Source organism: Neodiprion fabricii, chromosome 4 (genome assembly GCF_021155785.1).
Source record: "Neodiprion fabricii isolate iyNeoFabr1 chromosome 4, iyNeoFabr1.1, whole genome shotgun sequence".
Classification (NCBI taxonomy): Eukaryota; Metazoa; Arthropoda; class Insecta; order Hymenoptera; family Diprionidae; genus Neodiprion; species Neodiprion fabricii.
Window position 1 is genome coordinate 25001605 of NC_060242.1, and position 25840 is coordinate 25027444.

Here is a 25840-nt window from a genome sequence, read left to right on the forward strand (position 1 = left end):
TTGAAATAATTTATTGTAAACATGAACCAGGAACCACGGAGCGCTTATCCTGGAAGTCGAGAAATTTTATTAGCGGACTGACAGCAACCGAATTTGGGGTTGCGCGAAAAACGAATTGAAATAATTTATTGTAAACATGAACCAGGAACCACGGAGCGCTTATCCTGGAAGTCGAGAAATTTTATTAGCGGACTGACAGCAACCGAATTTGGGGTTGCGCGAAAAACGAATTGAAATAATTTATTGTAAACATGAACCAGGAACCACGGAGCGCTTATCCTGGAAGTCGAGAAATTTTATTAGCGGACTGACAGCAACCGAATTTGGGGTTGCGCGAAAAACGAATTGAAATAATTTATTGTAAACATGAACCAGGAACCACGGAGCGCTTATCCTGGAAGTCGAGAAATTTTATTAGCGGACTGACAGCAACCGAATTTGGGATTGCGCGAAAAACGAATTGAAATAATTTATTGTAAACATGAACCAGGAACCACGGAGCGCTTATCCTGGAAGTCGAGAAATTTTATTAGCGGACTGACAGCAACCGAATTTGGGGTTGCGCGAAAAACGAATTGAAATAATTTATTGTAAACATGAACCAGGAACCACGGAGCGCTTATCCTGGAAGTCGAGAAATTTTATTAGCGGACTGACAGCAACCGAATTTGGGGTTGCGCGAGAAACGAATTGAAATAATTTATTGTAAACATGAACCAGGAACCACGGAGCGCTTATCCTGGAAGTCGAGAAATTTTATTAGCGGACTGACAGCAACCGAATTTGGGGTTGCGCGAAAAACGAATTGAAATAATTTATTGTAAACATGAACCAGGAACCACGGAGCGCTCATCCTGGAAGTCGAGAAATTTTATTAGCGGACTGACAGCAACCGAATTTGGGGTTGCGCGAAAAACGAATTGAAATAATTTATTGTAAACATGAACCAGGAACCACGGAGCGCTTATCCTGGAAGTCGAGTTTCACCGCGTAGCGGACCCGAAGCGCGGGATCCGGGAGGTTGAGAACCCGGTACTCGAAATACGTAGCGGACCCGAAGCGCGGGATCCGGGAGGTTGAGAACCCGGTACTCGAAATTTGCGGAGCGCGACTCTCAACCGTCCGCTCTACTGCGCGGTTGTTACCAGACTGAGGAACTCGGCTAGCCGATTTCAGATTGGTGACGTCACTTTCCGAACATCCGAAAATTCAAACTTTGGTTTCGAACTGTAATACTAGGTATGATGATGTATGATGTATGATGTACGATGTACGATGTATGATGTATGAGGTATGATGTATGAGGTATGATGATATGACATGATGTATAATGATTTTAGCTTTCACATTTCATACAAGAAATACGCACTTTATCTCTCGTGCCGATTCCAGACTCAAGCGGCCAGGCCCTTCGATGGTCAGTCGTTGACTGAAGATATATTCTTCAGTGAACGGGTCGGCTAATAACGCTGCCGTTCTGCGACAGTTGGATGATGAAAAATTTCGCTCGTATCTTTCAAATGTGTGTTACAATACACTCGAAGTGTTAAGAAGCGTCGTTCTTTCTCTCCCTATCACCTTTCTAGGTCTTTAAACCACTACGCAGAGTTAAATACCGTCTCATATACGAAGCATCCATTTCATCTCGATCAAAATTAGCGCATTCGTGATGTATTACAGTTACTCTGAATGTTTTTCCAATGAACACTTCTCGAAAAACAACTTTGCTTCCATACCCAACGTAGAGTGTTCACTTGCGACTAGCTAAAATAGCATTTCGGTTCTATGCCTACGAAAATTCAAGATCGAGAGAGCAAATGAAAAGTTGTTGGAATAATTATGAATATTAATGTTATGGAATACATCTAGGGCGTGTCAAATAGAATTCCATTTCGAAATGAATAATTCTTCTGTTTTCGTATTATAGCCGATTATTGTAGCTAATCTAGTTTGTCTCCTGGAAAATTATGTAATTTATAATATGCATCGTGTATTAATCGTAAATGGATCATATATATTAATATCGTACTAGGACAGCATATACATGTGTACTGTTTGGTCTCTTCATCATTATTACATCTGATATAAATATGTATACATTCTTCTCTCGGGTACCTATGCTTTAATTAAATGACTGTTTTGCTCCGAATTTTGGAAGAAATTTATTCTCGTTATTAATTTCTTGTATCGCCGACAAGTCGATAAGTACAGACGGCCAAGTACTGGCTTGGGCTTACCATTGCGAAGACTGTGTTACTCGGAAAGTGAATGCAGCCAGCGTCATGCCGAAATCGGTAACTCTTATGTTCTGCAATAAGTTCTCAACTCTACCGTTGGAACATCTCAGAAGGCGCAAGCGCAAGACGATTTTCGCTCGTCACACCACAGCCCATAAGAGACAACTGTCTTTATATTCTTCAGTCAACGAATGTACTAAATTATTTTGGACTACGTAAATAGTTGAGGTTTTGTATACTGCGATTTCACTGACTACTGAGTCACCAGAAATATTGAATTGTTGAACTCAGCACACTTCACTCCCAAGGGTACTTCTTCACTCCGACTACAACTGCTAATTCATATCATGCTCTTTTGCTGTGCTAGCGCTATTCTGGTGGGTTGTTGAACTGTTACTTGCAGCTCACAACTGGACACTTTTTCAACTTGTCCCCAATACGTTCACTGACGTATATCCTCAGTCAATGTTTCGTGGCCATACGGCTCATTACGGATACCTCTGGCGGCAGTTGATTCAAACACCGAACTCAAAAGTTTGCTTCAACGGCTACAAGAGCGAAATACCAAAGGCAAACCAATTATGCGGGGATTCTCCGTTGTATAGTAAAAATATCTGAAACTACTTCTGAATGAAAATGGCCGAAACGCGGGCAAGCAAAAAGGATAAAAACCAACACATTCAAGTCTTCGTTCGTGTCAGGTACTTGTTCGAACAAAGTACAAATAATCCAAGCCTTAATTGAGTTTGTCGTCATCCAAAAAGCATGGCAATCACAAATCATTACAAACCCTCACTTTCCATTATTCATAAATTACGTGTATGTAATATATTTCGATCAACCCCGTTCACGAAAGTATTTAATGATTCATTCGATATTTCATTGTGATTTCATCTTCTGTCAAATACCACTGTCAAGCATTGATGCTTCTGTGTAAACAAGTTCACTAATCCTACATTGTTGCTGCCCAAAAAAACCCGACGAAAGGTCTAATCTGAGTGGTACTATAAATTCTACTCACAAAGCAAGTTTTCACATAATGCGGTAAATCGAAAGAACACTTCACTCTGAGCTATTTTAAATGTCAAAAATAGTATTTTTTGCAACAAGTGCGTGTATAACAGAGTTTGATCATCGCACACGTGGGTTGACCAGGCCGGCCCAAGTGTCTCGCGATTATAGTATACAAGAGTGTACAATTCTACATAGCAGTTGCCAAGAGCATTTTCTGATGCATGGTGCGTGAAATTCATAAAAAATCTCAGTGGTGGGCTAAGAATTACAGAAATAATAATCAGACATACATTGTTGCAATGTATCAGAGGTGACCAGCGGTCGGAAGCGGGTCGAAGGATGCAGGGGTGAATCCTCACCCTGGGAACCCCCCCCTCCCATACCTAATAATATTCTTTTAAAAATAAAATCGATTCATGGAAATATGACTAAAATAATTATCTTGCATGTATTCTATATTGTAGCAACATCAGTCATTCACATGATAAATAATCAATATTCACTTTTTTTTTTTTATTCACAGTTGCCATTCAAATTCCAAAAATAAATGATCATTCATATTAGCAACCTTAATAACTTAAATGGTAAATGATGAATGTTTACCATTAGGGCAACTCTCATTATATTTCTCAGTCAACGCTAGGTGTTTTCGACGTCTACGCACGTCAGAATATTGATTTGCTTGGTCTGATAGGAAATTACTATACCACAGTTCCGCGTTACGTGTCTCACCATTTTTCGATATCGCTGTGGTGTCTACCACGGTCTTACATACAGGTCTTGCGGCTCAATAGAATTCCAATGGTAGAGAGTGGCTCCTCTGTCGAAGAAAAATCCACATGGAGCTGCGATCGAGGGATGCATCAACATAACCTACAATGTTTGAATAAGCCACGGTCTTAGGATTCCACGCCCATGTGACGCGCGAGCGCGACTATCGTCATCCTTGTCGCACCGGGCATCCCTCGATCGCAGCGACGCTAGCGGCTTGACACGTTAAGAGGCCCACGTCGAAACTCAGAGTCGCAAGACCTGTATGTAAGACCGTGGTGTCTACTGGTGTCTACTACGTGATCAAGTGCACCAACCTTGTAAAACCAACTAGTGACCGATTTATTTTTTGGAATATCAACGCAGCTACTGAAACGAGAAGATGAATGCCATTTATCTGGAGTACAAACTTTTCGATTGAAGTCAAAGATCTTTATTCCTACCTCCGACGGGTATGCGCGTTGAAGTAGTTTATACGAAATAACATACGAAACAATTTGTCTAGGAGTATTTATAGCTGCAGTGTGGCAAACGTTGATTACACTCTACTCTAGTACAGAGAGAAACCTACCCGAGCACCTGTAGATTGGTGTGCTTGTTGAAGTGTTCGAAAAAACATCTGCGTTCAATGTGGCCAGTCCTTGAGGTCACTCTGTTCTACTTTGTGAGCACACCGTGGAACACTCTGGAAGGAAGAAGACGCTCGGCAGTGAGTGATCAAATGGCCGCACGCCTGCAGTGAGGTTCGATCGCCCGAGTTTACTTTTTTTCATACATCACGGAATTTGAACTACTTTCATTCGAAACATGTCTTTTCCTGGTTCTATCGCGTTCGATGAGTACGGAAGACCTTTTATTATCTTGCGTGATCAAGACAAGCAGAGTCGCTTGACCGGCAATGATGCGATTAAGGTGAGGCATGCACATGTTTTATAATTTCCATTGATTACATTTTCTGTTATAAGTTTCTGATCACACTGATTATAACTATTCCATTTATTAATTCAGATAAATTGCATTATTTCGTGCACACTAATTTACTTAATTTCACCAAAGTGCTGATCGCGTGGTGGCTTTGCAATTTTGTACGCGTCACGTGTTCGTAAACCGGTAGAGCCTCGCGCATTCGTGATATTTTACTTCGAACTTTGGGGTTATGTTGTTCATTTAACACCCTCAGTGAGCTGCAAACCGTCAATTTCACAACGATTATGAATTTATCGCTAATTATGATTGGCATTTTAACAATGAATCCAATCACAGCTTCTGTCTTATAACCATATAAGGAATTTCTATGCCTGTTCCCCCCTCATTCGTTCAGTCGGCTATAGACATTGCTGCACAATACGTACGTCGCACAGTGGTCCAAAAGCCCGAATTCCTGGTCAAAACTAATAACTCAAATATTTCTCAGTGAAAATTGCTAGTATTACTATACCTATAGTTTTTTGGCTTGCTGGTTTCGAAAATGAATGCAAAAATGCGAAATTCAAAATGGCGGCCCCGAAATGGCGGATATTTTTTACAAAAAATGGTACGAATTTTTAGGAATTCATAGTGCGAATGTTTTTTGGGTCGCTGATTCCGAAAAAAAAAATAAAAATGCAAAATTCAAAATGGCGGACGTTAAATGGCGGATGTTTTTCGCGAAAAATGATACTAATTCGCTGAAATTCATACTAGTAATGTTTTTGGGGTCGCCGATTCCGAAAACGAATGTAAAAAAGCGAAATTAAAAATGGTGGACCGAAAATGGCGGGAATATTTCGTGAAAAATGGTACAACTTTGTTAAAAGTGATATTTTGTAAATTAATTTCTTTAATTCATACAGATTTTTTTCTTATAAAACAAAACAACATAATTTTTAAAGATACATACTAATCACCATCTGAATTCTCATCATCGACGTCGTTTCGATGAATGACGTTGTCTGCGTCGCCCCGCTACACTAATCCCATGAGGCGGGCCACGAGGCTCCGACCGAGTCGACAAAACACTGCTTCAAAGACTGCGTATTTTTGACCAATGGAGCAAAAACGAGCAGGCGATGCCAACAGTTTCACATTTTCTATACTTTTTCACACTAGGAATCGTTGAGATCTCCGCAGGATCTCCGGGGTTCATAACTAATTCTCTCATAACTAATTCAATGAAATAGGTTATTTTGCAGCACTCGTATTGCATCATTAATATCATCGCCATAAATTCCGAAACTTGGTTCATTCACAAAATTTATGTGATTCACTTACGGGCTATTCCGCGTCAACCGGATCAGTCATCTCTCAGATATTTTTTTAATTTGGCATGTGGATTGTGTAGGGGGAGTTAGATTTTTGTGCCAAAGCGCGAATCTCATAATGCAAAATTCGATTTTTTATTAACAATAACAAATTAGACTTCCATTTTTTTCAAAAATTCATAACTTTGGCAAAAAATTAGATACAATATATTTTTTTTTTTCAAATTACGCGGAAAGCTCCATAGAATTTAAAAAAAATACGAAATGGTAAAAAAAAGTTGTTATCAATTGTTTATTTAACAATTAATTTTTCAAAGATTTTTAAAACAGTGACTGACACGATCAAAAATTTTTTTTAAAATTCTGACATGTTCCTTGAACTGTACTACAACCTGTGAATTAATTCCAGAGGGGTGTTTTTCTTCGTTTTCGAGTAAAAAATCATTAAAGGTGTCGATGCGCGTGAAATTGCGGCGCGCCGAGTCTCTACGTAATGGCGGGCGGCCGGTTGCCGTCCACCGCTACCCCGCGATGGCGTCGCAGCGTTATTTTAGAGTCATTTTCACGATGTAGGACATGATTGAAGAATCTGAAAAAAATACTGTACCTTCACAAGGCCTGCTCAAAGCGATAAGTGAAGTTTCAGGAATGTGTTTTTCACCGTTTTTTGATTACAGAGATTCAAAATAACGGTTACACACCATGAGAGTGCACATAAATGATAATAATTACATAACTTGCTACTTATTTTAAAATAAAAACACATTCCTGAAACTTCACTTATCGCTTTGAGCAGGCCTTGTGAAGGTACAGTATTTTTTTCAGAATCTTCAATCATGTCCTACATCGTGAAAATGACTCTAAAATAACGCTGCGACGCCACCGCGGTGTAGCGGTGGACGGCAACCGGCCGCCCGCCATTACGTAGAGACTCGGCGCGCCGCAATTTCACGCGCATCGACACCTTTAATGATTTTTTACTCGAAAACGAAGAAAAACACTCCTCTGGAATTAATTCACAGGTTGTAGTACAGTTCAAGGAACATGTCAGAATTTAAAAAAAATTTTTTGATCGTGTCAGTCACTGTTTTAAAAAAATTGATAACAACTTTTTTTTACCATTTCGTATTTTTTTTTAAATTCTATGGAGCTTTCCGCGTAATTTGAAAAAAAAAAATATATTGTATCTAATTTTTTGCCAAAGTTATGAATTTTTGAAAAAAATGGGAGTCTAATTTGATATTGTTAATAAAAAATCGAATTTTGCATTATGAGATTCGCGCTTTGGCACAAAAATCTAACTCCCCCTACACAATCCACATGCGAAATTAAAAAAAAATTTTATATGAAATTTGCCTGTGATTTTTAATAAAGTGTGCAAGATAAAATAAAATGTGAGAAACTGAACCGTTGAGTGATTCGATTAATGGACCACGCTTACTGATGTGTTTCTTACAAGCTAGTATTAATATTTTAACAGATTCACATGATTTAAAAATTGTGTTATTGTACTTCATCACAATGCATTATTATTGGTAGTATTTTTTCGATGACTATGTATTTACTGTATGTTTTTTTTGTAACTCATTGTTACTCAAGCATAACAAATAGAACAAGGTTGTGAAAATTTCAAAAGTTTTAGATGCGAACATAAGTAATATAGTTTTACATAACAATTTAAACATCATTGAAGAAATGTTTTCTGCCATCTTGAAACATTTTTTGAGTGGTTGGTAGTAAACTTGATTAATTATATTAAACGAGAGAAAGATGGGAAATAGTATTTTCGCAGTATTCGTTAAACTATTGCGGTTTGAGCTTGTAAGATTAATGCAACATTTATGCATTTCCAGGAATCAATGTTATATTGCGATTTTAAGATTGTTCGGAGTTCAATAGATCATAGTAAATTCCACTAAAGTAAGACATATATCGGTATTCTTGGAATTCTACATTTGTAAATTCCACCTATAATTTCAAAACAGTGATTTCTGTTTCAATATTTTATTGTGTTGATATCATAAACCCGAAGTGCTGTAAAAACTTTCATTCTACAATAAAATCTTGTTGCAAACCGTGAATAGTTAAGTTAATAATAAGTTATAAGAGAACCTGTAATACATTTTTGAGGGTGAAAACTTGATACAATTCTACAGAAGATTTGTAATCTAACATAAGTACAGGGATCAAGCTTATACATTGGTATATTTACATTGGAGTTGTAGTTTAAAATTAAATGTACGTTGCTAGTACTTGTGTGTAATTATGCAGTTGACTGATTCTCATGATATATCAAAATAACTGAATTTCGTTCTCTCTTCTCTAGTCGCATATCTTGGCAGCTCGGAGTATTGCCAATACTTTGAAAACATCTTTGGGTCCCAAAGGTTTGGACAAGATGTTAGTTAGTTCCGATGGTGATGTAACAGTAACCAATGATGGAGCTACGATCTTGAAAAACATGGACGTAGATCATGAAATCGCCAAGTTGATGGTGCAGCTTTCTCAATCGCAGGATGATGAGATAGGCGATGGCACAACTGGTGTTGTTGGTAAGAACATCAAATCTACATTTAAATCATAAAACATTAAAAATGACATATAGGATGCAAAAGTGATGAATAATAAGAAAAAAAAAATTGGTATGATGATATTAGTTGAAAATTACAAACAAAAGGAATACAAAGCAATTTCAGTAACAATGAATTGGAATCAAGGATTGTAAATTAACAAAGTATATACGAGTAAATGGTTGAATAGCGGGTGAATTTCAAACATCTATTCTTCAATTCGATTGGGTTTGTTTTATTCAAAAGTATATTGATCGAGTTTCTTTTATACATATTATGTTTGCTTTGAATCAAGTTATTGTCAGAAAAAAATATGTAATCAAACGTCAAACTACATACCGTGGAATAAAACAAACTCCAACAGAATTCAGTAATTTTTTATCAAGATTCGATGCAAATTTCTATAATTCACCCACTTCTCTAGCTGTTAGGCATGAATATATACACATCTAAAGAACTTTCTACACTGCGATGAAGCATGTTGAGACGTGTGAATCCCGATTGTCTCGAGAAACTCATATGTAAACAATACAAAAACCATGCAACATTAAGTTTCATCGATCTGAGACTCTGAACCATTGGGCAGCTATTCTTAATTGACTGCACGCACTGATATGTGTCTCACATCTGTATTCATACCATTATGTAAATTCGTCTGTTTTGGGCAATTTAACTAAAGCAAACTCGCTATTTTCAAACTTTGGAATAATTTGAGCATTTCAATTTTCACAATATGATGCATGAGTACATATATACTTTATTATTGTGCTTTACTGAATTTAAAACGATTCCCAAGTGACAAAGACGATTTTTCTTACAAATACAATGTCACAAACTTCAGCTTCACTGTATCGTAATATTGTCGTAAATTTTGTCACTTCTCTTACCTTAGTATTGGCTGGCGCGCTAATGGAGCAAGCTGAACAGCTCTTAGACAAAGGAATTCACCCAATCCGAATAGCTGATGGTTTCGAGCTTGCAGCCCAATGTGCGAACAACCATTTAGACACTATTGCGGAGGCTTTCCCAGTCAACCTCAAAGACTTGGAACCTCTAATCAAGACTGCCATGACTACTCTTGGTTCCAAAATGTGAGTGCAAGTTGAGATAATATTGCGTCAACTTGTCAATATTACATATCAAATTCTTCCAAACATCCAGTGTTGTATTTCGTTAATTTTTTATCATTATTATTACAGCATCAACAAGTGTCACCGACAAATGGCGGAGATTGCTGTGAATGCAGTGATGGCTGTCGCTGATTTGGAGACACGAGACGTCAATTTTGAATTGATCAAACTAGAGGGTAAAGTTGGAGGACGCCTTGAAGACACAATGTTGGTTCGTGGCGTTGTTGTAGACAAAGACTTCAGTCATCCTCAAATGCCTAAGGTAATTACTATCGCCTTTTATTGATCGATTTTTTTGTCGTTTTTTTCTTTTTCTTCCCCATTCAAGATGCTGCGAGTAATCGCATTTACAGAGTTCGTGATTATGAAATTCATATGTTAATTTACGGAACAAGTTACACTAATTCTAATCATTCGAAATTGACTTACAAAAGCGTCCGCTTTTGCATCGTAAAAATTTGACCTTCTAAACTTTTGCACTATTAGTTTGAATTGTTGTATTGATATATCTGCAAGGAGAATTTCAGCAGTTTCTTCAATGTACTGCCTGACCAGACACCTTGCCATATTATCAGCATGTTTGATTCTCGTGTATTTGAGTAATTGAAAAACTCAAATGCTGTATCGATTTTGCAATAAGCATTTTAAAAATACAGTTTATACAGTTAAAATTTCAATTGAGATCAACATCCTATGTGATGTTATTGAACAATCTGGTTGCAGAATAGTGTAAATTTTTATTAAAATCGTTAGAAACGGTGAGTATAACACTGTTTCCATACTCGATGTGTTACAGAGGTTGGAGAATGTGAAATTGGCAATTCTTACTTGTCCATTTGAGCCGCCAAAACCGAAAACTAAACATAAGCTTGACGTGACTTCTGTAGAGGACTACAGAGCATTACGAGAATATGAACGTGAAAAATTCACTCAAATGGTATCTCAAGTCAAACAAGCCGGGGCAACGCTCGCTATTTGCCAGTGGGGATTTGACGACGAAGCCAATCACCTTCTCCTCCAGGAACACCTGCCCGCTGTTCGGTGGGTCGGTGGTCCCGAAATCGAGGTGCTTATAAGTTTATTTTATTCTGCGGCATCTGAAAATTCGATAAAAGTGTCGGTGAAATTTATTCAATTTTGAAGTATTGAATCTACTCGGTCAATTTAATCCAAAAAGTGTGACATACGTATCGTTAATTTATTCACATGAATTTTTTCACAAAGGTCAGTGAAGACTGTCATGCATCATCCATCATGTTACCAAAATTCGAAATTCTGAGCATTCAGTTCCATTTATAAACAACCCAATGATGTGAAAGCGCAATAGAAGGGGGTAGCATTGCGAAACCAAGCGTCTGGTTCTCTTAATTATGAGTCCTCTAATTCATTCGAAAATGTATATACTTAATTTTTCGAACCTATTGTGGGCTTCATTTGAGCACAAAGTCGACTTGGGACGTATCTGTTGCAGTGGCCCTAATGATCAATGATTATGAGAGGGTTTTTTCACTTTCTTCATTAATTAACTGTAATCATAGATATTGTCAAAAAAGAAAGAATTTTTATAATGCTGATTATTCAATCCTCAGTTGATTGCCATCGCTACCGGCGGTCGTATCGTTCCTCGATTCGAAGAATTGACTTCTGATAAATTGGGATACGCGGGTGTGGTTAGAGAGTTGACTTTTGGAACCACAAAGGACCGCATGCTCGTCATTGAGGAATGCAAAAACTCACGAGCAGTAACCATATTCATTCGTGGAGGCAATAAAATGGTAAGTATGCATTTTTTTTTTCACATTAAGATCAGACGCCTAATTTATAAAAATAGTCTTGTTAAAAAATATGGCAAGGAGAATTTCAGCGATGTCATTCAATGCGTCAACTGGCCAGACACCTTGCAGAAAAAAATAGCACAGTTTGCATATAAGCATTTGATTGATAATAAAAAAAAATTCATTGCATATCGAATTGTGTTACAAAATTTTCTTTATAAAATATTGATTAAGTTTAGTTGCAGCATTCATTCTAGTCCGAAAGAAATCGTCGACGCTTAATATAGTTTTTGATCATTGTCCCTTTCATTAAAGCACACTGTACTCCGTAAGCACATTTATTACTGTCAACAGATTATTGAGGAAGCGAAACGTTCCATCCATGATGCACTTTGTGCTGTGCGCAATCTCGTAACGGATGGAAGAATAGTTTATGGAGGTGGAGCAGCTGAAGTTTCCTGTGCATTGGCATGCGCCGCTCATGCAGACAAGATCAGCACCCTTGAGCAGTATGCATTCCGTGCATTTGCTGATGCGCTCGAGGCCATCCCCATGGCATTGGCAGAAAACGCAGGACTTTCTCCTGTCGATGCTCTTGCTGAAGCCAAGGCGCGCCAGTTGACTGAATCAAACTCTAGTCTTGGAATCGATTGCATGAACGTTGGCACAACCGGTAGGTGTATTTTGTTGAAAATGTACCTTCTGTGTTTGCTTGGTTGCTTTTTTTTCTATGTAAACAAATCCGTTTTTAACAAACTGAAATCTTTAAAATTAAAGTTCTTTTTTTTATTTTTCAGACATGAAAGTCCAGAATGTCATCGAATCTCTGAAAAGTAAGCAGCAGCAAATCTTACTTGCCACGCAATTAGTAAAGATGATATTGAAGATCGATGATATCAGATCTCCCAGTGACAACGGTATGGGATGTTAAATCTGCCGAACATTCACAGTAGAGATTGTTCAAATTTTCACGACATGTTAACGCGACTGAATTATTGTATTATTAATACGCTTCATTTGAATTGTTTCTGATAGTTATTAAACATCACCCAGACCGCTTACTACGCTCTGATGAAACAATTAATTGACTTCATGCTGAGATTAATTTATAATAAAATAAAGCTATAATTGACATTAAAAAAAAAAACTGAACCTACCTAATTAATCTCATCATTCGGATTGTTATTCATCCCAGGCAGTGTTCCGACGATAAAACTTATCCCGCGATGGTGGTTACATTTTATTATATGTACATAGTACCTATAGTGATTAGGTAAGGATTTCACAAAGATACAATCTGGTTATTCGGCTCAGACTCCCGCACAATTTAGTCACAATAAAAATAGATTCCGCAAACTGAAAACTCTGATAAATATTTAGAGCTGCAAAGGATTATCAAAAACCGATTGTGGTCTGAACTGAATATACAACTTGTACTCGTGCGTTTGATATAGAAGACACGTTGCACACAAACACATTTTGTATTCGATTAGGTATGTCGTAATTTTTCTTATAGTACGTATGTAACATGCATAATGACTCGCTTCAACATTTTTTAAGTATCTACGAGTAACGGTTATCTTACGTTTGAAATTTGGCATGAGATACGCAACTATTGAAGCCAAATGATGATATCGAGACACGGAAAAGAACGCAGTATTGTAATTTTTTAATTTCATATTGTTCATAATTATTACTAAACTCAAATTTTGGCATTGATGTAATAATGACAAGATGTCAACAGACTCTAGAAACCGGTAATAGTCTGACAACCGATAGAAAAATGTCTGGAACTCCAAGTTATTATCCTTAACTTCGCGTGCCTTCATTTGTAATTACAATACGTGTGTAATGTTACTTTTTTATGAATAAATCGAAAATCAGAAACTGCGATTTCAGTTAATATCCGGAAACATCGTTCACTTCGCGCATCACAAATAAAATTTTTATCATTTTTTTTTTACCCATGGTAAATTCTAGCTAAATAAATTAATATCTGACGAATATTTTATCCGATCATTGCTAATACTCGTACGTTTATATCTATCAATTGTAATTATCTATTCGATCAGATTGATTGAGATATCCCGATGTTACTCGGGGGCATTACATATCTATTTGTACTTGCAAACGTCCAACGATAAGAGTACGATTCGTTTCAGACAAACGTAGCGTCAACTTATTATATAAATCGATTGATCATTCAATTAGTTCTTAATCGTAATAAGCTATAACTCAACTTAAGCTTTGGCAACATTTTCAACGTAAAAGTAAATCTTGACATTCCTAGGTATTTCTATCGATAAACTTGAACAAACTGTAGCGCTACGAAATAAGCTATTGAATTTCCCCACAGGATTTGAATTTCACGCAACGTTTCTACTACTGGGGAAAAATAAACTACAATTAAGGAAAATTGTACCGATCTGACTACCAAGAAAAGTCAAAAACTATTAAATTTCGTCAACTTCTTACGGATAAATTTAAGCGTATTAATAGTGTGAGGTCGATCTTAAATTGTAATCTGAAAGGAAGGAAACTAAGATGCTTATTTTCTTTCTGTTTTCTCAATACGTTTGAATTTTGATTATCTTTTTTTTTTCTTTTTTTGGGAAAGAATAAAATACGATGCGTTCGTCCCAAATATTTCGAGATCAATTTCGTAACGCATATTTTATACCGCATGATGGTTTTGGCTCGGTTTGCGCACGGTTTATACGAAATAGTTAGTGTATTCATGGGGCATGACTCCTCTCCTCGGGTAAAAGGTGTGAGTGGTCGAATAGTTTAAGAGGTTGGTAATGTTGCTCATGTAGATGTCCGCGAAACGAAAGAGACGCCTAGAAAAGTAGGTCGGATTATGGTACGTCCTAAAGACTGAACCAAACTGTTGGTTGAATACGCGTTTGATATCGTTGCGTAGATTATCCCTTTCTCGCATCCATTCGTTCAACTGAACCTTCGCTTCCTTGCCCTCGTAATCCTGGTGATCCTCGATCAACGCCGTCAGCATTTGCAGCCAATTCGCGTTTTTCTTAAACTCTGGATCGTTGAGATTGTCGATTTCGTGCTGAAATTAAATTTATATTTAAGTCCCTCTGAAAGAAATAGAAAGAACTGGAATCTCGATTCACCTTACATTTTAAGAAGATTTGTTTTCAAAAATTTGTTCATAATTCCAGTATTTTCTATTCTTACATGATCTCAGAAATTTTCGTATCTGATGAATATAATAAACACGGTACTGATTTCCGCCAACCAACCATCTTAACATCATCGGCTTTGATCATTTGTGTGAACTTTTTCAGATGCAAAAAGCTATGGTTTTCTCAACACAACTTGAATAATTTATTTTAAGAAATGGTTGAAAGTAAAAGTTTGGCATGGTCTATTTTTGATTCCTTCGGTTAGAACTGTGCCATAAAATAATTAGACAAATGTAAAATCAAGGTTGGAAATTAAAAGTAATTTGATGCAAAAAAAAAATCGAATTCGAGACATTTCTTAGTATCGATACAGATTATGACAAGATGATGAATCGGAAGACCAAATCAGTAAACGAAAATCACGAGAACTTTGGCGTGTGCTTACGGTGAGTTCGGTGATGATGGCTCCCGTTCTCCAACCGTGTTCCAAGGTAACGTCCGCGAGGTCGCTGTAAGGATGATCACCAAAGTACAACACCTGGTGTCCCCTCCAGCCCGTCATGTCTTGGAGTTGTTTGACCGTTCCCTTACGATACACCAATTTTCTTACACGTTCTTTCAAATTAATTTCAAGTATTTTTGGACGAAGACTGAGATAACAGATCATTTACCTCGAGATAAATTGTGCCCTTCTCTAACTTGGTTACACGGTCCCAGAGCAGGGTGTGTTTCTTTTCATCGTATATGCGGAGTGGTCTCGTTTCGTCGGTGAAGAATCGGGGCTTTCGAGCTTGAACGATAACTACGTCGAAGTAATCCTTCCAGTCCTCACCCAGCAGGAACTTCATACCGACGTTTCTGTACAAGTAATCCGCAAGATTGTAATACGTCCATTATGAATTAAGAATGTACAATTTGTAATTTATACGACAGTATAAGTGAAAATTACATTGTAATTTGTAACTGGAGGTAGATAAAATTGTGCTGGCCACTAAAAATAGTCATAAAAATTCTGTAACGTATCCCTGACTTTATCTGAGCAAATTGTAATTTTTCCCTGACTAAAATTCAAACAAATAATATCAATTCAAGTATCCTCGAGTGAAGCTTCGAATTCATCGATACTCAATATAAAAATATAAAATATGTCGCATTTTGTAATAAAAACGAAATTTTGTTAAGTGAGAAAAAGATGAATTACATTTTATAAATTACAAAATAGGAAGTAATGGGTGATTTGTCTTTTATGATTTCATATCACTCGGATTACAAATTGTAACTGGGCGGTAACCAATACTTTCCTGCACGGAGTCAGCGATCTTTTCTGATCGATGGATCGTAAATCTGCAACGTGCATTTTTTCAATTCTGCAGCGACAATAAATCCACTTACACGAAAGGAAACGGACTGTTGGTCACGAGGAACATCTTCTTCTTGATGCTCTTCAATCTGTCGAAAAACTTTCTCATGTCCTTATTTTTTTCCAAAAAATCGCCAACATTCTTGACCACAGTTTGGTGCATTATTGGATGGCAGCTTTGCACCGAATTCTGTAACGATACAATTCCAATGCAATGCGTACTGTTGAACGTCAACATGTGCGCTAATTCTTCGGATTATGGTGGAAAAAATCGCAAAAGTTTTACATCGCTCTCACCTTTACATCACGGAAAAGTATCTCGGGATGATAGTCGATGTGATTTTTCACAAAGTATTCAGCAACGTTACATAAGAGACCCATTTCTGGTACAGAAAACAGATCAGCCAGTTGAACCATCTTCGTTGATCGTGGATCCTGCGATCGATATGTGATAAATATGAAATAAATAATCGTTTTGCCATTTTCTACAGTCACATTATTTCTTTTTAGTTATCTTGACTATTATATTTCAAATTTTGACTCACCTGCTTGGTCTAGAACACAATCCAAATTTCGTGTTTCCAAATTCAACAGTCTCATGCAATCAAAAGAAACTCATGTTAAACACAGCTAAAATTTAAATCGTGTACGCAAAATTTTCGAAATTCACGTTATTCCTTATGTCACCATTTCATTGAATACCGAAAACGGTTGTTATATATTTTAGGTATGAACATGAAATTTCACAAAAAAGTTCAAATTCAGAACTCCCGATACATATGTACATTTTTTTCTTCTATTTTGCACTGCGCCAAATATGAAAAAAACGGGATATTATGTGAAATTGAATGGAAAAATAAAACGCTACGAAATAAGTAAGTTTGATTCTTTGACTACTGAAAAACGAAACGAAGTAGATGCATTCGACAGCAAAACGATCAAATTGAACATAAATACAAACTCATGAGATCTGGTTGGTCGAGTCGCCGCTGTCCGTTTATTAGCTACGGGTGGAACGTGGAGATGACATGCAACGGAAATGGTAAAAACAAAGAGAAAAATCAGCAATCGTATTTAATATGCGCTCCAAGATTCTCCATTATTCATCACCTGAGTGTGTTTATTCGGTGCCTCTACGTAGGCGATGGGTATTATCCTGTTTTTGTAGAGCCTCAAGACCTCCTCATCAGGCACCCGCTGTAAACCCCGGTACACTGTGCCCAGCTGAATTTGCAGGAAACTGTCCAGTTTCAAAAGTAACCCTTTTTCTATGTCGTAGTGCAATCCTCGAACTGCGAATCCCTCCGGGTATTCCAGCTTCCCGATTTCCTCCGGATACTGCTTAGCCAAATTACGTAATTACCAGATTTTGCATGTCGCAATGTTTTAATATTTGGATGATTACAGACACTTTTTCAAGATGTGTCACATTAATCACGGTAGAGGATTTTTCCGCCTGTAAGAACTTGTTCGTAAATTAATATTTGAATAAATTCACAGCTTCTATTCCTATGCCGTAGAATCGAAATGTTGAAACATTGTTTTGATATCACCGTTTTTGTAACGAAATTTTTACTGAATTTAAATACGATGAACTTTTCATATTATTTTCCAGAAAAGTTGTAGAGATATTGAGACGAATGTAAGAAATATCTCTACGCTTTCTTGTGTTTTATGAAAACGTTCACTAAAATACATTTTTGAATTGAATCATAGATGTTTTTATCAAATAGATTTTTCAAAATAGTATGTTCGAAGAATCTATTCCAAAAAATTTCTAGCGGTAGACAAAATTTGATGTATAGCAGAGTCAAAATGTTGAAAGGTCAAAGTGTAGAAAACTGAAGTACAGATACGTCACAATGAAAAAGAATACACTTCATTTCGACTGTTCTATACTTGGACTTTCTAAATTTTTTAATCCAATGAAATAGGTTTTCGCGGGTTTGAAAATTTAATATTGTGACCATTTTATTCCCTGATATTCATATATTTTCACCTTCACCCAAAAAAACTCATATTTTCATAATACATACTCTCATATTCTTTTTTTTGATTCAACCCAAGAAAATTTATCACTAGAAGCAACCCAATTTTAGTTGAATATGAAACTAATAGAAGGTTTATCTGCTATTCATTAAGATTCACTTCAAACAATGAAATTTCTTGCTCCCAAAACTCTATGCTTTACTGACAACATTCTATTGGATTTATCGAAAGTAAAAATGTGCCTGAAATTAAGTGAAGTCGATTCGCCGTCACTGAATCTTTGATATATATTTATAGAGAGTTAAAAATTAGTTTCCACCAGTACTCCGTTTTTCTAGGTATACAAGAGAAATAAATTTTCCAAGAAAGTTTAGAAAATAAGAATAAATGGAGGGAAATGACAATATCAAGTTGGAAATATATTAAAAAGCTTATCGACAAAGTTCAGACTTTGACAGAGAACATTTTTGTACGCCTGTGCGATTTGTCTGCACAACATTGTGTCTAATTTTACAAACTTTGGTGAAAACGTTTCAGAAATAAAAAATAGAAATGTAATTGAAACTATGCTCTTGGAAACCATATTTGACTCATCGTCAGAGCAACCGACACAAATTTAAATGAAATCATACAGTACCCAATAAGTATTACTAAATAATAAATCACAAAAGATGTGATAAATAGTTTCAAGAAGTTGTGCTAAAAAATGTCGGCTATGGATAGGAAAAATGCTGTCACCTTGTATTTTTCAATGAGCATGTCGCGTCCCAGGTTGTAGAGCAGGTAGTCCATCGACGGTTTGTAACATGCCAGTGTGTAGTCATAATCGAAGCCATAGACTTGCACCTCCTCCAGGTCGAGCTCATTGCACGCGAAAACACCGTTTGCATTAACGTCCAATGGTAATTTTTTTGCTAAACAAGAGAATTTTTGTCGCAAATTTATTATCGGCCACATTCTGAAAGGTTCCTAATCTACGGCCACCGAGGAAAATTATATAAATGCATCATCTATTACGGAACATAAAATCATCACTTGGTTTGCAAATTCCTTGTAAAATTGGCGAGCTAAATATTTCTTCGCACCGTTAATCGTGCATTTTTCAACGCTTTAATTTTTGTCCGGTAAATAAAATATTTTCTTACTTCTATCGCTAACTGTCGCTGTAGGCTTTACTACAGATATAAGCGATGACTGTTATAAAAGGAAATGTTTGGAAATTATAAGCACGTGTGTAGGTACATGTGAAATGGAATTAATAATAGTTCAGCGAATTAAATTTTAATTACCAGTTTTCTTGCCACATGAGAATAATACGTTATACATATTTTATGCGGAATGATAATCGGCGTGTAAATAATTCAACATTTCGTTTCGCACCCATGAAGACTGCGATGAAAATCTCTCTCATCCATGCATGTAGATATGGAACATTATTTTTGTAATCGAATAAGATTTCAAGACTGAATTTTTTGTGTGCTTAATTTTGATTCATTTCATTCCACCTATTAAAAGTACAGATCACGATTATTTAATAAAAATTTTACCTCAATTTCTTCTCGAGTTACAAAGTTTTTAAAAATTTCCTGTTTCAATTCTTCCCAATTTAAAACTAACTCAAAAACGATATGAGAAAGTAAGATATTTAAAAAAGTCTCGACACATTTTTTGCTTTTGATTCTTGGATCGTAGATTCACATAGTAAAATATTTAAAACATTCCATCTTATGAAAATAACCAAATATTTTAAATTGTGACGTAAAAAAATTTGAATTTTTGATTTCTTCTTACGAATTCTGAGACAAGTACCAATATAGACAGACAATCGGTTACATTTCAATTACTTGTTTAAATATAAATTTTAAGATCATTTCTCAAAAACGGTTCATTTCGGATTATGTGAAATATTCACTCCATAGAATTTGTGGTGGATAGAGCGATGCTTACTGACGAGCTAATACATTTTCATTCATTCTTTCGATAGGTGAAACGAAATAACTAAAAATCCAGCAAATACTAAAAATCAATCTCAAAATCTTGTTCATTTTAAAAAATAATACCCCGTACGTGTTCGAAAACTGACATGCACATTGTACACATAATATACAATTACAGTAATTGTTACTGATTTTCAGACGACGATAAGTAAAACAAGGCGGTGTTAATGACCAGTCAACCTGCAGGCTAATGATAAACGTGCTTTCACTTCACGTACAACCACGTACATATTCAACACGGCATGTATACTCACGTTTATACATACGATATATGTAAGCTACTCGGCAACGGGCTGGTAACACCCAATTGCTTATGTGGATCACGTATGTAGAATTGTACACGTACATTCATACTTGAACATAAAGGTGTGTACGTCTCGGTCGATTCATCTAGCCGTTGAATTGGGTAGCTATGTATTACAGGTATTTTTTCTACTATTTTTCAATACATCGTACATAGTACATGTATCATAGTATGATTACATTCTTTTATCAATTTAAAAAAAAAAATAATAGTTTTATACAGTTATACACATGTTACATTCCACGAGGATTTTGAATTATGCATTGAAATATTGCAGTAGATATGTTTGCAGTTTCTCACGTTTGCTGCATGAATGTCAAGCGATTTTTATCACGATTTGATAATTGAATACATCTGAGATAGTTGCGAACTTATTGTTCGTGCGCATATTCTGCATATCCGCGCAAACTTGCAGGTTTGAAAATCAGTTAGAACAAATACAGGAAACTGTAGATAATTTTTTTTTTGCCAGCGTGCGTTTTGATTGGGTAGGTTTAAAGTTTACACGAAGCAAGTGGGACAAACGGCATTTTACGAAATTGCTATACAGGCATGATTTATGTTGCATTCGGTCTTTACGGTGATTTTAATGATCGTATAACCATTATACGTTACACGTATATGTATTGGGATTTTTAATCGACTATCGAATAAATAATGTTTTAGAAACTTCATAGAAACATAAAAGTAGGCACGTATAAGTAATTGTAAATCAGTATGACGTACTGCAATTATAAATTAAACGACACATAAAGATTTCTGGGTGCAAAATTGGATTTTAGTGAAAACTAGAATTAGAATTACATTCTTCCATACCGGTTTAGAATATTTTTAGAGAAAGTTAAAACATTTTGAAATCCAGTACTATTTGAGAATGATACTCAGAGTTGGCATCGTAATTATTTATCTTCAACGGATGAAAGTATGCAATCGTTGAAAATCCATACACGTTAGAGTTTTTTAAAATAGATATATTTTCCATGAAAATTCGAAAATTATAATATGTTTTTCACCTTACATTTACAACTATAATATGGTGTTTCATTTGTTGAGTCAATGGGATACTAATCGTAGACTGCGTAAATTTTATTTTCAATTTTCTGTCCAACCAATTAATGATGTGAAAAAAAAAAAATAACTGATACGGTTGTCGCATGGAATAAATATTTTTCGCTCCAGGCTGCTGTTTCTGTTTACTATCGTAGGTTCTGCGAAAAGTACTATGATCCAATTCTCATCACCGTGTAAATTTTTTAAACGACAATGGCAGCTTAATTTACATCTCTTAAATCTTCTGTGGATGACACAATTACCCACGTATAAGTATTTAATGATTCCGTTGTTTGGACTTCAGAGCCACAGCTCTTATCGACGAGTGGTATCAGTGTCAGTGGGTGATGATTGGAATAGCTTAATGCCCAGCTGACTAATCTTGATCAGCGAGTTACAACCGCTGCATTGCGTTCCTATTTATTTTGCAGTTAAGGAATTGGAGTTGAATACGTTTTTCATCTGTCGGAGACGTATTACACAAACTGGCGATGTAATATCGCGAAAAAAAATTGCACGTGTATAAATAAACTCACGGATGCGTGCAACGAGCTATTATATGTAATGAGTACGGAAGAGGGGACGAATTGCAGAACCCTATTATATGTGATTAGATGAGGGATTACGTGATTTTATGGGACTCTTGGGCCCCGTGACATGGTACTTAACGGCGGTTATATCTTGCGATTTTCGTACGGTAACGACGTTGAAGATGTTGGGCAAACAGTCTGGTCAAGACATTTATCGACCATAGAATTAGAAAATTGGCAATCAAACGTTCGAAACTTGCGATTTGTAACAATGATGGGAGAGTTTAGTTATTGAGAAGCTACTCGAGGGAACTGTTTTGCCGTTTTTCGAAACTTGAGTACATATATTATACATACATATGTCAAATAAATGATTTTCAATAAGATATCGTAATGAAATGCAAATGAGGAATTAATTCAGTGTAATTATTATCTTGAAGATACGGTTCAAAGTCGGTCATTGATTTGATTACAAATGTTAGAGGTTTCCAGCGTTTCAAAACACGAGCCTTCATCGTATGGATTGGTGAAATTGCAATAAATGGTCATGATTTTTTAGGAAAAATTTGTGCAAATAAAAAAAAAAAAAATCATGAAAATTTGCTCTACAAGTAGTAGAAACAAATGTACAAAGGTTTGAAATGGTTCATAAAGATTAAATTACCTTTATGTGCATATCACTGATGATTCATTTATGCATTCATTTTTTTCATTTCTATTTGTTTAATTCTGGTTACCATTAGATAATTAAAACACGAATCGATCGGTATTTTTCACATTCATCAAATGTCATTTCTTCGTATCACCCGATACAGCGACAATGCTAATTGTATATTTTTGGCAACAGTTCCGGCAACAGTCATAATAGAAACTCTCACGATCCAACGTGTTACGTGAACAAATGTTTGACAAGAACATCGCGCTCAAGTATTTTGCACGCCAGGCGAAACACGTGTTACGGTACCTAGCTTGGCGTTGAGCCTAAAAATATTTTAAGGCTTCGAAATACACCAACTTTTATACTTTACTGCAATTCCAATGATGTTTCACAAATTTTTTGCAATTGGAGTAACAGAGTAAATTGTGCAGGATATACATAATTAATAAAATGTAAACAATCAAAATCAAGCTGCCATGAAACTGCGATGATACGAATACACTGAATACCGCGAAATTTTGCATCTTATTGCTAGCTTACTCACGCATTGCTTACACAGCATTCGAAACACGTTTGTTTCTTCGATACCAATACTCAAGATTATAACACTTGTACGTACGTACATAGTTTGGGTTAAATAATGATACAACAGTGGGACAAAGTCAGCAACTAGACTAAATTCAGATAAATTCAATGAAAATATTTATCCTTTATCATCGACGTGAAATTAACAATACTGCAAATTATGATTGATATATGATCATTGGTGTTTCAGGCGAGTGAAATTATTATAAAAAATTTCCTGAATTCAAAACCGTATGAACTCTGATTCGGATCGATTATAGCATATTTTTTGAGGCTTTGACGATAATCAAATAAATTAACACTTGAAGTGACATTCGACGCGGTCGGTAAGGAAGAGTTGACTTTAGCGATCTTTTGTTGTTTAAGAAGACACTACCGTCAGTCTTTATCGACTGCGTCAAACTCACTTACTTCGAATATTATTGAAGCCTTACTCGTGTAATGTAGAGATCAGTGCGCAGAATTGACGTGAAAACGTCGCAGACTGTGCAATTCTATATGCAATGTCAAATAAATATGTAAACAACATTTTTTTTCATGCGGAAATAACTCTAGAAATTGTATTCCTACATTGAGTGGTAATTCAATTACAGAAACACTATTTCAAATACATCATTTTTGCAAAGAAAAAAAAAAGAAAAAAACCGTTTTCGAGTGATCTTATTCCAGTGTTTTCACGTCAGTCTGCGTAGGCTTTGATGATACTCGAAAACAGTAACATTTTACTCTATCGGTAAAAACCGGCCATATGAAATTTAATGTTGTTTCGGACCACGGTTTTACGTGCAGATCTGAAAACTCCACCGTTTTTCGTTGGTCGGGAGTGTCACCTTAACCGCGACCAAATCTGTATTTCCCCGTCTGTCTGTTAGGTACGCTATCACGTCGGGGTAGTATAATATTTATAGATATACACAGGACTTAACTTTATTCTCAGTGACGTAAAAAAAATGTCAAAAGTGTGTCACGTCCTAAACTGTTGGAAAAAATTTAAAAACGTTGAAAATGTAAATTAAAAATGTATCATAATCCGCTTATTCGTGCTCCTATCATATTTCATAATCCATTTAGACCGCTGAAAATAAAGTACAATAAGACAACCTACATTCAATGAGAATTGCAGGTACATACAATACATCTGAAAAACAAAGTACACAAAATAATACAGTAACAATTATCGCGTATTACGTATTTTAAGCTGTACAAGAAACGCATCTCGCTAACACTTGTTGCGCCTCAGTTTTGCATTTTTTAACGCGAGTGTACGCGGATCAATCGCGAAGAGCAGCGAGAGCACGCGTGCTCGAATCATCGAACTGGAGCATCGGGGAGACTAGGCTAGGCTACCGGCCAATAATCATCGCGCATGCGCCAAGTTCTCGACCTGCGCAACGCGACTAGAATCTCAGGTTCCGCTAGGCGGCCGCGTGCTCTCGCGTCTCGCGTCGTTCCGTTACCGCAGCGATCGCGTCTCACGTATCATCGAGGGAATAAAGTTTTCTACTCACATTCACACTTCGCCTTGGTGTTCAAGTAGTTCTGACGCATCGTTTCGCGCGATATTTTTCTGTGACTGTAACCCGGCTGCTGGGTGTATTTCCTGGCTCCATTTCTGCACAGATATCTTGTATTCCTCGCTGCGCCGCTCAGGAGCAACACTACCGTAGCTTTGCCAAACATGGTGGACCGATGACGCTGCCGGGCCAACTGGTCCGATTGCCAGGGAGCTCTCTCTGTTCATTCGTGACGTTGAACAGAAATACGCACGGAATACCTGGCCGGCTAGTCTTCGTCCGGCGTGATGCCCTTCATTTCTCGTTGCGCAATTTTTGCCAATTCTCACGGCGTCCTTGATTCGTCAACGCTTATCGTCACGGATATGTAATACGCGAATGTCACTCCGCGATAGATATTCACTCGCGCACATGCCTCTCGCGATATTCGAAACGCTCTGCGCCGCTGCACTGCGCGATTCTTGTTTCCGGTATTTTTCACGTTGTGTCGGCGCCTCTGTCCGCGGCGCCCTTTTCAACGCTCGATCTTTGCTAATTAGTATCTGGATCTAGAACATTCTCGCGGATATTAGCGGACTCGACGCTGACTAGATTGTACCGTGATTAGGTGAAAGCAAATTTTTCACATCTTTGTTTCCGGGAAAAATTCATAGCTCTCATCTGTGTATTATCTGATTTTACCATATCTAATTTATACCTTTAAGCGGAGCTAATTAGTTGTATAAATATATATCGTTGAACTAGATGTATAATTCATAGTTATAAATACATTTTTATAATATACACCCATTAGATCGGACTAGATGGACAAAATTTTGACGTTATAATTAGAGGTATTCATTTTTCTCAGGCTTATTCATTCTTATATCGAATTACTTTCCGAATTACAGCGTCCTGTGACCTCAATATCAGGATTGTATTACTTTCATTCCACAGAATTTGATTGTTTCCGAACATTCTATCATATGCG

At 36.5% G+C, this 25840-nt stretch overlaps 2 protein-coding genes across 7 annotated transcripts; one reads left to right on the forward strand and one right to left on the reverse strand.

Annotated features, from left to right (window-relative positions):
* The first annotated feature begins 4696 nt into the window (after positions 1-4696).
* LOC124179547 (T-complex protein 1 subunit epsilon-like) lies at positions 4697-13624 on the forward strand. The gene is made up of 8 exons (XM_046564064.1): positions 4697-4934; positions 8589-8814; positions 9725-9923; positions 10032-10224; positions 10759-11028; positions 11552-11737; positions 12092-12410; positions 12535-13624. The coding sequence occupies exons 1-8, from the start codon at positions 4830-4832 to the stop codon at positions 12666-12668; spliced, it is 1632 nt and encodes a 543-aa protein (XP_046420020.1). The 5' UTR covers positions 4697-4829; the 3' UTR covers positions 12669-13624.
* Positions 13257-25393, reverse strand: LOC124179548 (5'-nucleotidase domain-containing protein 3). 6 transcript variants are annotated; one of them, XM_046564066.1, is made up of 9 exons: positions 24865-25392; positions 18971-19146; positions 17354-17581; positions 16789-16797; positions 16541-16678; positions 16276-16433; positions 15555-15741; positions 15329-15469; positions 13257-14807 (listed from the first exon to the last, which is right to left on the reverse strand). In XM_046564066.1, exons 1-9 carry the CDS (start codon positions 25034-25036, stop codon positions 14451-14453), a joined length of 1566 nt encoding a protein of 521 aa, XP_046420022.1. In that variant the 5' UTR covers positions 25037-25392; the 3' UTR covers positions 13257-14450. The 6 variants fall into 6 exon arrangements, with proteins under 6 accessions (XP_046420022.1, XP_046420026.1, XP_046420027.1 ...); XM_046564070.1 differs by lacking the exon at positions 24865-25392 and adding an exon at positions 24581-24654; XM_046564071.1 differs by lacking the exon at positions 24865-25392 and adding an exon at positions 24545-24640.
* Positions 25394-25840: the final 447 nt, after the last annotated feature.